At 40.4% G+C, this 14,473-nt stretch overlaps 1 protein-coding gene across 1 annotated transcript; it reads left to right on the forward strand.

Moving 5' to 3' along the window:
• Positions 1-8,524: 8,524 nt before the first annotated feature.
• On the forward strand, positions 8,525-14,247 carry AIM2 (absent in melanoma 2). The gene is given in 5 exon segments (XM_060141859.1): positions 8,525-8,701; positions 8,926-8,990; positions 8,992-9,140; positions 9,143-9,342; positions 14,113-14,247. Coding segments are annotated over 5 exon segments (726 nt in total).
• Positions 14,248-14,473: the final 226 nt, after the last annotated feature.

The following is a 14,473-nucleotide window of genomic DNA, read 5'->3' on the forward strand; positions in this document are numbered from 1 at the left end:
TCTGAGACAGACCAACCTCCAGGAGGGCTTCTCTGATGATCCTTGCTAGAGCAAGAATTCCTTTACTCTGCTTTATTTCAGGATTTCCTCTTTTTACTCTCAAGATTTTCTCAGATATTACTTTACACTAAAATTGGTGATGAGATGTTTTACTGTTGAAAACACTGAGCTCTCCACCCTAATTTCTAATTTCGAGACTGTCCCATTACTAAAATATATAATTTACTAAGATTTACTCAGCAAAGGGGGCAAAATGAATTAGAACTTAAATTTCATAGTTTTATTTTGTTTTGTTTTTTTGTTTTTTTTTGCGGTACGCGGGCCTCTCACTGTTGTGGCCTCTCCCGTTGCAGAGCACAGGCTCCGGACACGCAGGCTCAGCGGCCATGGCTCACGGGCCCAGCCGCTCCGCGGCATGTGGGATCTTCCCGGACCGGGGCACGAACCCGTGTCCCCTGCATTGGCAGGCGGACTCTCAACCACTGCGCCACCAAGGAAGCCCTCATAGTATTTTTTTTTACTTGATATATATTGACTTACTGAGATGAGGGAAATAATTTAAAGGTACTGGAGTAGTGGTGTTTGGATTCAGAATTTTCTTTCCTTTTAGTTTCATATTGGGGCTTAAGAATTTTGGCCCAAGGAAAGAAGTTCTTATGCACCCAAATAAATGTTCCTGTATTCTTAAATTGGTTAAGCCATCACCTCATGAGTGTCAGAAGAAAAAAAAAAAAGGAATTATTGACATGCAAGTGGTAGAAAGTTATTGGAGGAAATGCTTACTGACTTGGCCAGTCTTGTTCCCCGGCCATGACAAATGACAGACCGCTTCTCAGGCTTATAAAGCCAAATACTGATGTAAGCACTTCACTCTGGGACTCTAGTCTTGGGATGACCAATTAACAAAGTAAAGAACAGGATGACTTTGGGAACAGGGATATAACTCCTCCAGGGGTTTGAATTATGGCAAGTTATTGCTTCTTAGTGTTATGACAGTAATTTAGGGCTTGTGTAATTTTGTAATTTCAAAATATATTGATATATCCAGAATAAAAATACGACTGTGGTGTCAATTATTACTGTATTCACCAGTGAAAATATGGTTTAAAATAACTAATAGCAGAAATGCATTCAGATAAACTCCATGATTGATTTGGTATCAGCTTACAAGTTTACACAAACTGAATTACTTTAAATTTCCCTGTACTATACCATGGTTTACTTCTTTCTTAGAATCTAGGTTAGCTGGTATAATGGTACAATAGAAAGTTGGATTATTTTCTTTGGGATAGAAGTTTCCAAGTCACTTACCTTGAATATATTTTGACGTAAGACTTAGATTTTAACAAGCCTTCTCAATCATTCTTCCTTTTGAAATCATTCTACAAGGAGACATATGAGTTGACAACTGTGATTTATTCTGGCTTTCATCTACACTATTGGCTTAGAAAGCCCAGGTAGAGAATATACACTGAGGAGATAAATGTAAATGATGTAAATGATGAATGTAAATGATGATATAAGCACATGATGCTACATTGATATAAATTGTTATCTAGTTTCTAAGGCACTTTACAGAAGGGACTGATTGTGTCTTGCATTGTACTTTCCTCTGCTCAGCGAAGTTAGAAGGTGTAGGTTTTAGAGATGCCCTCAAGGTGGCAGTAACTACACGTAATTGCCCCAAGTAACCCAAAGCTCTGTGGTTTTCTGAGGGTGAGCCAGGAATCTAGAAGTGTTGGTGAACATAGGCTGAAGATATTTAGAATGTCTTTTGTTTTTTCTCTAAACTGAAGAATTCATTCCTCTCTGTCCAGGATGGCACCAAATTTCCCCTACTGCAATCTTTCCTCTTTTTGCTGTTGTAATGATCCTAGAATTTTATTATCCTGACTAGGTAAAAATGATCCAGTATGGGACAAGATTTCAGTAAAAGAATCTGGTTGGAAAGTTATGAATGACTGGTAGCTCAGTACTCCATATAAGAAGTCAGTTAGGTTCCTATTTTGTTTAAAAATTCCATCCTGGAGTATTCTTAGGTCTACTTTGTATGTAGCAAATTTATTTGTGCTCCACGCCACCCCTAACTATTCTGGTAGGAAACCAGTTTTTGTTTTGTTTCCTGTAGGGTTCATCTTCCATCCTTTGTTGAAGGTTCTTTCTGCATAACCAGGCATGTCTGCACACAGACTGCTGTATAAGGTTCTTCTCACAACTTCTCCTCATGTGCCACAGAGCAGAGCAGAGCAGAGCAGAGGGAACTATACTCAATATCTTGTAATAACCTATAATGGAAAAAAAATCTGAAAAAAAATAAAACTGAATCACTTTGCTGTATGCTTGAAACTAACACAACATTGTAAATTATACTTAAATACAAAAAAAAAACAGAGAATGCTGTTCCCTCTACCTCAACCCCTCCACCACCCCCCACCAAATAATTGGAAAAGGACATCTTGAGACATGGTATTTTAAAAATCAAGGCTAGAAGTTGGCTTTTCATTAAAGAAAAGCCAACTTCTAGGCCATAGACCTAGGGCACCCAAGGCAGATGATACAGCTGCACTGTGGTGCCACCGGTGAGCAGCCAGCATGTCATCCACCCATCCATCCACTTACGCATTCAGTAAATATCCCTTGAGTCATCTAATAGGTGACAGGAACTCTTAGGTTCTGGTGTTAAAACAGGGAGTTATAAACAAATCCAAGTTTTACAGAGCTTACATTTCTAATGAGAGAGGTAGATCTTTTTCTTGAGCACAAATTAATGAATTAATAAGCTGAGGTAAGAGTTCCAACTGAAAGGACATTGGTCGTTGCAGAGCATGTGTCAAAGAAACCTAATAACAGCCGGGAGTTAGAGTGGGAGTTGGTCAGCTGAGGCTTCGCTTGAGAAGTGACTTTTGTGCTAAACTCTGAAAATGAACAGGAATGAAAAGTATCTTCAGTCAGAGGAAACACAGTGTGAAAAAGGCCTGTGGCAGGAGTTTGACTTGCTTGAGGGCTTAAAAGAAAACCAGTGTGGCTGAAGTACAGAGAATCTCTGAAGGGTAGTATGATGCCCTTTGAGAGAAGACGGTGTAAGTCCTGTGGAACATGATTAGAATTCTTTGTTTTTATCAGATGTGATTGATCAAAAGTTTTGGGGCCATAGAGTGCTACTAGATTTCATTTTATAGTGAAAGTTCTGGATACTATTTGGAAAAAAATGAGTAGCCAGTTTGACTTTGGGGAGAACAACTATTACCATAGGTCTGGAAGAGATATTAGTAACTTTGATTTGCTTATAAAATGGAAATGGAGGAAAATATACTGAATTTAGAGAGATTTGAGAAGTATTAAGATTTGGTGATAGGTTGGAAATGAAAGGTTAGTGAATGGGCATTGTCAGGGAGGACACTTTAGTTTTATTCAAATTATTTAAGTTACCAGGTGAAATATACATTTATATATAAATATCTATACACCTTATACATGTAAATATATATATATACACATTTCAGTATATATGTGTATATATATACTACTTTTTACTGTATTATATCACAAATATAGAAGATACACAGATCTTAAGAATACAGCTCAATAAATTATCAAAAAGTAAATGCAAGATGATATACCATCTTGGTCAGTAAATTTTATTAGCACCCCTGAAGTCCCTTTTGTACTCCCTCTAAGACTCACGCTTAAAGATAGCCATTGTCTTGAATTCTAACACCAGAGACTAGTTTTGCCTGTTTTTGAATATAAAAGGAATTTTACAGTGCAAATTATTTTGTGTCTTTCTTTTTTCAAATGACGTTAGTATAATTTCATTCATGATGTAGTTTGTAGCAGTAGTTTGTTCACTTTAATTTCTGTATAACATTTCATATTTTAGTTTTATACATATAAATATATATATATAGTTTTATACATATACATGAGAGAGAGAGTCTACTGCTGATTGTTATTTGGGGCCATTATGAATAGTGCTGCTATGATCACTTAGGTTCATTATAAATATTATGAACATTAAGTATGTCTTTTCATTTATATATACGCATATGTATGCAATTATATAAGTATATATATAATATCGTGTATATGTGTGAATCTTTCTCTTGGCTGTACACCTGTGAATGCAATTACTGGATAGTAAGGCTAGTATATATTGAATTTTAGCAAACAGTGCCCAACTATTTTCTGAAGTGGTGTAGCAATTTGAGAATTCTACTTAGTTCACAGGTTTTTAAAGAAATCTTATTTACTTAAAAAATATTTGCCATTTTTAAAGAGTATTTTAATATGCATTTCTCTGATAACTTTTGAGGTTGAGCGCTGTTTATGTTTATGTGGTTATTGACCATTTGTGTATCTTATTTAGCAAAGCGACAATACATTTTTTTTTTGCCTACTTATCTGGTGGTGTGTCTACCTTTTAAACATGTGTGGATGAGAGTTATTTATATTCTGGATACCAGTACTTTGGTTTATATATACACATAAAGTATCAAAAAGTGAATCCCCTGGGTACACTACTATCTCAGTCAATAAATGGAAATGTATTTGTTCTCTCACTTTGTGGCTTGGTTTTCACACTCTTAATGGTACCTTTTGGGGAATTGGATGAATTGATGCTGTGGTAAGCTATAAACACGCTATCACCCCTTGCATTGTGATCATGCAGATACTCATCAGGAGGTGAAGACTCCATATCTTTTTTTTTTTTTTTTTTGCGGTACGCTGACCTCTCACTGCTGTGGCCTCTCCCGTTGCGGAGCACAGGCTCCAGACGCGCAGGCTCAGCGGCCATGGCTCACGGGCCCAGCCTCTCCACGGCATGTGGGATCTTCCCAGGCCGAGACACGAACCCGTGTCCCCTGCATCTGTGGGCGGACTCTCAACCACCGTGCCACCAGGGAAGCCCAAGGCTCCATATCTTAACCTCTGAATCTGGGTGTAGGCATGTGACTTGCTTTAGCCAACGGGGCATTAGGAAACATGAAGAACAGATGTGAAAACCGTATGTACATTGGAGCTTGCCTTCTCTTGTTTCTGGGAACCCTTCTGCCTTACTGTGAACAAACCTTGCTTAACATTTAGGTGATGAGACACCACAAGGGATGAAGCCCCAGTTATCACAGTCTTCCCAGCGTCTCAGCTAAAGTCCCAGACGTGTGTGTATGAGAAGTCATCTGCCAGCCAAGATTGGAAGAACTGCTCAGACAATCTACAGAATTATAAGAGATAGTAACGTTTGTTTTTTTTTAAGCCACTAAGCTTTGGGGTGGTTTATTATGCAGTAAAAGTTAACTTATGTGCCCCCCATCTTTTGTGCTAATATTATGATTATTATTATTGCATATTTTACCTCTACATGTTATAATCACATACAGTGTCATCATTATTATCATCATCACTGTCACTGTCCTCATCATTGTTGTGGTATTAAACTGTCAGTACTCTTCATATTTACCCATGTATTTGCCTTTTAAAGTGTTCTTCATTATTTCAGTAAGTTCTTCTTTCTGTGTGACATTTCTTTCTTCTAGCCTGAAAAATTTCCATTGTTATTTCTTACAGTAGATTTCTGGTCAATATATTCTCCTGGATTTGGTCTGACAACATCTATGTTAGAGGCAGAATGTTTTTGTGTATCATTATATTCCTGTACCTATATCTCTGAAGGTATTTACCTACTGCTACAATATGCTGAAGCAGCTGCAGGTGTGTGTGATCCCAGCGCAAGTTTTGACTCAAGATAATTTTCTTGTATTCCCGAGAGGAAATATTTACATTTTCTCAGCTACCTATGTTTATCTCTTCTGGGTTAATGTGTATTTATTTACTTTTAACCCATTGATAAGAAATAAAAATGGAAAAAAGGAGCAAAGCTAATGAAAGAGAGAAGTCAAGTTGAAGTGATTCCTGATGTTTCTGCAGCTCCCAGAAATGATGTCATGAACATGCCCCACTGGAAGTCTCTCATATTAGTTGTGATGAGCAAGTGGAGGGGCCTCAGTCCTTGTAAGAGCATCCTCCAGTCACTGTCCTTGTCATGTCCCACATTGGAGCCCTCTGTTCTTTATCGCACAGCATGCAAGTAAAGAGAACAAGGCTATAATATGAAAGGTATGTCTGGGTAACAAAAAGGGAAATTGCTTCAGATTCATCAGATTAAACACCTACTGAGCTCCTAATCTCTGCCAGGCTCTGGGCATCTTAACACATTGTTACAGGGTGGATTCTATAAGAAGAAAACTCTGGAATAGACAGTTGTTTTCAGGCGGTATATGTGAGAGTGTTCTCAGGATTAATACCTGCAAGGGAATGACATAGAAGAAGAGGCAAAATTTCATCTCCAATGCATTGCAGCAAATCCCACAGGGAGCTCAGGAGATGGGAATACCTTTCAGAGTTGTCATAATTTGGATACAGGAAGGAAGACCTTTATGCACCTGCACTAAGATGAGGTAGCTCTCTTCAGGCAAGAGTGATACCTGGAGAGAGTCTTGGCTTCTGTAAGAATGATTACCTTTCCTAAAGAGGAGCAGCAGACAACATATGGGAGACTCACCACAGAATTCACCACAAGCATGCAATGTCATTCCCTGTGAGGCAGGTATCATATCATTTTACAGATGCATGAACTCTGGAAACTGATTATACATACTCTCTTCCTTTTGTCTAGAACAACCACTTTCTCTGGACAGGGAGACTAGATTCAGGTGTAAGTGGTGCCTTCCAGTCATCAGTAATGGAAATATACATTGTCCAGCTATAGGTAAGTGGTACAAACAGAAGAAATCTTGGAGTGACCTAAGTGAAGCTGACACTTTCCTGAATTGGTTCAAATAGAGTCTGTTTCATGGTCCATCAGTGTCCTCTAATGGATAGACATTTCCTGCACTCCAGGTCCTACTGGAGATTCCACTCAGGAGGTCCTACACTTGGCCTTATATGCCTCTGCTTTTCTCTATTCCCCTTTGAGTTTGGACAGCAACTTGCTTTTCAAAAGTAGCATTTTCCTCTAAAACAACACCCCGATCTCCTATCTCTGTCAATTTGGAAAAGCACAAAGAAAATAATTACCTATAATCTTATCACCTAGAGAAAACCATATTTGATATTGGTAAATATCTCTCTAGTGTGATTGTGTGTGTGACTTAATGTTTATTTCTCTAATAAGAAACACATTGTATATTTTGTTTGGAGCCTTTACCCTTTTTGAATCAATTTATCATACTATTCCTCTAAAGCAGTTTTAATATTTATATAGTATTATCTCGTCTGACTATCACATATTTAATTTAATCAAATCCCTGTTTTTTTATATTTAAATTATTTCAATTTTTTAGAATTACAGATAACAAGATATAATTCTTTTATATAAACCTTAGCGGTAGTTCATTATTTCTAAGGGTAAATTCATAAAAGTAGAGTTGATTCTTCTTTTAAATTCTCTCTTTAACTCATTTGCAGGATCTCAGATCTAGGTCATTCCCTTTACTCACATCTAACTTAATCTGTCATTTTATCAAGCACAGGAGCATCTCTAAAAATTTGGGAAGGTTTGTACAGATAATTGAACTCCCTTGCTTTTTTTTTTTTAACCAAGAATTTCATTTTTATTTTGATCTCATTTCCTGGAAAAGGCGCATAATTTGGGAAGACTAGTTAGGCAAGGGAGTGAACAATTCATTGCAGCTAGCCTGTTTCTAAAGTCTCCTCTGAAGCTCAGGTTTTGAAACCTTTGCAATTATGAACTGGAAACCCATGTGTTACATAATGCATTTCTGGAAAGATGCCCATGACACATATGTGCTCTACAAAGCTCTAATACTAACATTAATCTAATGAATGGTATGTTACAAAAGTGATTTGTGTACATCCTAATGGAAAGCATATTTTCTGAGCAAAGCTTGTGGACTGAAATGGCCAAAAAGAATCCATCCCCTAAACAGAGCTTCCAGCTATCACATCAACCAATAAGATAAGTTGGTGCACCTTCACAGAATGCTGAATGATCGCGCTGCTTTCTGTTGTCCAGGGGAAAGCATTTTCTAAATCTTGTGCAGGTGTCTGAGAGAGACTACCTAAAAGGAAAGAAACTGAATTCTCCTTTTTGAGCCTCTGGATGACTCTTTTCATATAGAAGCTTGTTTTTTTTTAATATCAGTTCAGTTTTCAAATGCAGCAAACTCCAAACCCCTGTTTATCCCAGGGGGTTAATTGAGTTAAACTTGATCCATCACATTGTGACTGCCCTCATATTTTACTCCAAAAGGCATAGCATCTTTTATTTATAGTGATCTTCATATTCATTTATCAACTGAGGCACGCATTTCAGGGTGAGCTTGCATTGATCTCTAATCTTTTTTTCTCTCTCTCTTTGTAACGTATACTTTTTGGGTCTTAAGAAACAGCTCTGATAGAAGTCTGTTTTTTTGTTTTTTGTTTTTTTAAGGAAAAGCAAGAGTTTGAGATTGCTGATTTTTTTTTAACCTCCTGATGAACTCCCTTACTTTTATACCAGAGTAAAATGAATATTCAGGACAGTATTGGGTGGAGGAATGTGGACATCTTGTGTCCTAATGGAGTCAATAGAAGGACCAGCTTCACCCCTTTGCCTTGTAAGCAATGTCTCAGAGATCTGATGGGCTCTTCACATACAGTAGAAAAGCAAGGATGCAGTTCAGGGAGTCTGCCTCCAAAGCTGGTAATATGGCCTCATCTGAAAGTAGGACATGAATTCTTGCCTATGCACTCTCTTGTCTATCTAGATAATTCTAGACCTCATATCTCTTCCTAACCCCTCTATATCTCTTCTTTGACTCCATCTACCTTGGCTGGCTTTCAGAGGTTTAATATCATGAATGAAGTGGTGTTTCCTCAATAGTACCTTCTTTACTCAAGCTGAAGTCTTTCTTCTGTTGCCTTCAGCGTGAGTGGAAAAAGACAGTGGCCCAGCAGGAATCCATCAGGCAAGAGTATTGCAGAAAAGCCTGTGACAGTCATGGTGCTGAAAGAAATGAAGCCATTTGAATTTGAGACCCAAGAAGGAAAACAATAGATGTTTCACACTGCAGTGGCTATGGAGAGTGCGCTCTTTTATGTAAAAGTTTTCAATAAATAGCTGAAGGATAAATTCACTCCAAAAAAATTATGATATCAAAATATTATTGGCATAGTTGTTTCCTGGAAGCAAATAGTGCCTCCATTGTGTGTGATGTTGAATCTGACCAACAGATCAGTGTCCCACAGCACATTATCAGAAAACCTGGTGAAACCCCCAAAGATCGTAAGCTTCAAACTCAGCCGCATAAAACAATTGTGAATAGGCTGTTTGTAGTCCAGAAGGTAATTATATATAATTTTATGTTGATTAATAGGAATTGTTTATTCTCCTCTATAAGCTTGGAGAGACTTTAGAAATTCATTTCAAAATATTTTTATAGGGCTTCCCTGGTGGCACAGTGGTTGGGAGTCCACCTGCCGATGCAGGGGACGCGGGTTTGTGCCCCGGTCCGGGAAGATCCCACATGCCGCGGAGTGGCTGGGCCCGTGAGCCATGGCCGCTGAGCCTGCGCGTCCAGAGCCTGCATGTCTGGAGCCTATGCTCCGCAAGGGGAGAGGCCACAGCAGTGAGAGGCCCGCATACCGCAAAAAAATATATATATACATTTTTATAGAGTGGACTTTCAAGATGGCGGAGGAGTAAGACATGGAGATCACCTTCCTCCCTACAAATACATCAAAACTACATGTACATGTGGAACAACTCCTACAGAACACCTACTGAATGCTGGCAGAAGACCTCAGACCTCCCAAAAGACAAGAAAATCCCCACATACCTGGGTAGGGCAAAAGAAAAAACAGAGACAAAAGAATAGGGATGGGACCCACACCTCTGAGAGGGAGATGTGAAGGAGGAAAAGTTTCCACACACTAGGAAGCCCTTTCACTGGCGGATACGGGGGGTGGGTTCCGGGGGAGAAGCTTCAGAGCCACCGAGGAGAACGCAGCAACAGGGGTGCAAAGGGCAAAGTGGAGAGATTCCCACACAGAGGATCGGTGCCGACCAGCACTCACCAGCCTGAGAAGCTTGTCTGCTCACCCGCCAGGGAGGCTGGGGGCTGGGAGCTGAGGCTTGGACTTCGGAGGTCAGACCCCAGGGAGAGGACTGGGGTTGGCTGCGTGAACACAGCCTGAAGGGGGCTACTGTGCCACAGCTATCAGGGAGGGAGTCCGGGAAAAAGTCTGGAGCTGCCTAAGAGGCAAGAGACCATTGTTTTGTGGTGTGTGAGGTGAGAGGATTCCTTCCCTGTCTTCCCACAGAAGGCAGAGCACCACCTAAACAAGCTTCAGAGATGGGCGTGAGCTGCAACTGTCAGCACAGACAGCAGAGACGGGCATGAAATGCTAATGCTGCTGCTGCAGTCACCAAGAATCCTGTGTGCAAGCACAGGTCACTATCCACACACACACACACACACACACACACACACACACACACACACACACACACACACACACACACACACACACACACACACACACACACCCAGGAGCCTGTGCAGCCTGCCACTGCCAGGGTCCCATGATCCAGGGACAACTTCCCAGGGAGAACACACAGTGTGCCTCAGGCTGTTGCAGCGTCACGCTGGCCTGTGCCACTGCAGGCTCACCCCTCATTCCAATTATAACTACTCCCCCGTGCATGAGTGAGCCAGAGCCCCCTAATCAGCTGCTGCTTTAACCCCATCCTGTCTGGGTGGGAACAGAGCCTGAGGGCAACCTACATGCAGAGGTGGGGCCCAAACCAAAGCTGAATCCCAGGAGCTGTGCGAACAAAGAAGAGAAAGGGAAATCTCTCTGGGCAGCCTCAGGAGCAGCAGCTGAAATCCCCAAAATCAACTTGAGGTACCCTTAATCTGTGGAATACCTGAATAGACAACGAACCAACACAAAATTGAGGTGGTGGATTATTGGGAGCAACTGTAGACTTGGGGTTTGCTGTCTGCGACTGACTTGTTTCTGATTTTTATGTTTATCTTAGTATAGTTTTTAGCACTTGTTATCATTGGTGGATTTGTTTATTGGTTTGGTTGCTCTCTTCTTTTTTTATTACATTTATATTTTTTATTTTAATAATTTTCTTTTACTACATTTTCTTTTCTTTTATTTTTTAATTTACTTTTCTTAAATTATTATTTTTTCTTTCTTTTTTTCTCCCTTTTCTTCTGAGCCATGTGGCTGACAGGGTCTTGCTGCTCTGGCCTGGTGTCAGGCCTGAGCCTCTGAGGTGGGAGAGACGAGTTCAGGACATTGGACCACCAGAGACCTCCTGGCCACACGTAATATCAATTGGCAAGAGCTCTCCCAGGGATCACCGCCTCAACTCTAAGACCCAGCTCCACCCAATGGCCAGCAAGCTCCAGTGGTGGATGCCCCATGCCAAACAACTAGCAAGATAGGAACACAAACCCACCCATTAGCAGAGAGGCTGCCTAAAATTATAATAAGGTCATAGACACCCCAAAACACACCAGTGGACGTGGTCCTGCCCACCAGAAAGACAAGATCCAGCCTCATCTACCAGAACACAGTCACCAGTTCCCTCCACCAGGAAGCCTACACAAGTCACCGAAACAAACTTACACAATGGGGGCAGACACGAAAAACAACGGGAACTATGAACCTGCAGCCTGAAAAAAGGAGACCCCAAACACAGTAAGTTAAGCAAAATGAGAAGACAGAGAAATATGCAGCAGATGAAGGAGCGAGGTAAACACCCACCAGACCAAACAAATGAAGAGGAAATAGGCAGTCTACCTGAAAAAGAATTCAGAGTAATGATAGTAAAGATGATCCAAAATCTTGGAAATAGAATGGAGAAAATACAAGAAACATTTAAAAAGAACCTAGAAGAACTAAAGAGCAAACAAACAATGATGAACAGCACAATAAATGAAATTTAAAATTCTTGGGGCTCCTTTAAGATGGTGGAGAAGTAAGATGTGGAGATCACCTTCCTCCCCACTGATACACCACAACTACATCTACATGTGGAACAACTCCTCCAGAACACCTACTGAATGATGGCAGAAGACCTCAGACCTCCCAAAAGACAAGAAACTCCCCACGTACCTGGGTAGGACAAAGGAGAAAAGGAAAAACAAAGAAAAAAGAATAGGGACAGGACCTGCACCTCTGGGAGGGAGCTGTGAAGGAGGAGAAGTTTCCACAAACTAGGAAGCCCCTTCGTGGGCAGAGACTGCGGCCGGTGGAGGGGGAAGGCTTCGGAGCCGCGGAGGAGAGCACAGCAACAGGGGTGCGGAGGGCAAAGTGGGAGAGATTCCCACACAGAGGATCGGCGCCGACCAGCACTCACCAGCCTGAGAGGTCTGTGATCTTTGATGTTACTACTGAAATTGTTTTGCAGTGCCATGAACCACACACCCATACAAGATGGTGAATTTCTTTGATAAATGTTATGTGTGTTCTGACTGCTCCACTGATGGACCATTCCCCCATCTCTCTCCTCGTTGGGCCTCCCTATTCCCTGAGACAAAACAATATTGAAATTAGGCCAATTAATAACCCTACAGAGGCCTCTAAACGTTCAAGTGAAAGGAAGAGTCACATATCCCTCATGTTAAATCAAAAACTAGACATTATTAAGCTTAGTGAGGAAGGCAAAAAAAAAAAAGAAGACAAAAGCTAGGCCTCTTGCACCAAATAGACAAGTTGTGAATGCACAAGAAAAGTTTTTAAAGGAAATTAAAAATGTTATCCCAGTGAACACATGAATGATAAGAAAGCAAAATAGCCTTATTGTTGATATGGAAAAAGTTTTAGTGGTCTGGATAGAAGGTCAAACCAGCCACAACATTCCCAGGGTAAGGTCCTAACACTCTTCAATTCTATGAAGGCTGAGAGATACATGATGGTCAGCTGTTTTTAGCAAAATGTACTTTTTGATTAAGGTATATACATTAATGCTCTTGCACACTTAATAGGCTACAGTATAGTGTAAACATAACTTTTATATGCACTGGGAAAGCAAAAAAGTTGTGTGTCATTTTATTGCAATATTCACTTTATCACAGTGGTCTGGAAGTGAACCCATAATATCTCCAAGGTATGCCTGCACTGGAATGCAAACAGATCAAATACAAAGGCTGACATATCAGGCACTCAGAAATGCACATGCTCTTCGATCTTGCCAGTGCTCAGGCTCTCAATGATATATCCCAATCCTTCCTTCACAGCATGGAGCCAGGAATAACTTTTGCCCCTTCCTTCCACCTTTTCTCCCAGTAAGAACTTTCCCTTCAACACTTGGCATTGAGTACACCTGCTCCTTCCTCTCTCTTGTTCTCCAACAACTCCTGCCTGTCCACATGCACTCACGCTGGGTGTGAGTGCATATCTCATTTCAGGGTTCCAGCCAAGAATTGGGGGTGTTGACTCAAAAGACAGGAATTCACTAAAGAAGATAGGTGAGAGTGGGAGGAGAGCCCCTCAGACGGGAAGAGAATAAGGGATGCAGCCCATAGCAAGTTGACACAGTGTGAGTGAAGGGGGAAATGTATAATCAGGGTCGTCTCATTGTTTATCTTTACCTCTTTCTTCTTCAAGGTCATCAAGGCCAGGAAAAGCAAGGAACAACCATTCAATCCTGAATCATATATGGAAACCTGGCTCGAGCTGTTCTTCTAAAACCCTGGATGTCATTAATATTGATGTTTATGGAGCTAAGATCTAAGTACAGAAAAAATATATATATATTTTAAGTATATATATATATATATAAATATATACATATATATGTTTGAAATACAGCAATATATATACTAGCTATTAATTCTTAGGAATGGGGTGTTAGGGGTGCTTTTCACCTTCTTTTTTATACTTTACTATCTCAATGCCATATTTTGCATCTATAACTTTTATAATTTGGAAAAAATAATAAGCATCATGTTTTTTCCTATAGGCTTGCCTCCCTAGCAGTCTAATTCATTGGTTTGTTGCTTAAAAGCAAATAATCTGTGGCCTGCAGATCAGATAGGGACACCTAAGCCCCAAGCGATATTTGAATTTATACTTTGGGTGTGATCTTTACAGGATATAACTCTGGTCAAGAATGAACAGGTTGATGCTCCACCAGAATTGGTGCTTTATAGGTCTAACGCCCAAGCTGAGGCCTTCCAAAGCAGATGGCAGTGCTCGCACTCACTGCAAGTTTATCTCATGATGTAACAGGACAGAGTCCGGAGCCTGTATCCAGGTTTCCTTCTATTTTGACTGAGTCAAAATTAGCCAGACCTTGACTGGAACTGAGCTGCTGTCTATCTTCATGGTGAAGGAAGGGCATTGGCTAGGTGAGCTTATGTAAACAAAAAGGCAGCAGAAAGTTTAGTTTCCTTGAGATTCCAAGTTTTACATAATGTATACTGCTGATATCAAATGAGTCTTATTTAGACCA

The sequence above is a fragment of the Lagenorhynchus albirostris genome, chromosome 2 (assembly GCF_949774975.1).
Source record: "Lagenorhynchus albirostris chromosome 2, mLagAlb1.1, whole genome shotgun sequence".
Classification (NCBI taxonomy): domain Eukaryota; kingdom Metazoa; phylum Chordata; class Mammalia; order Artiodactyla; family Delphinidae; genus Lagenorhynchus; species Lagenorhynchus albirostris.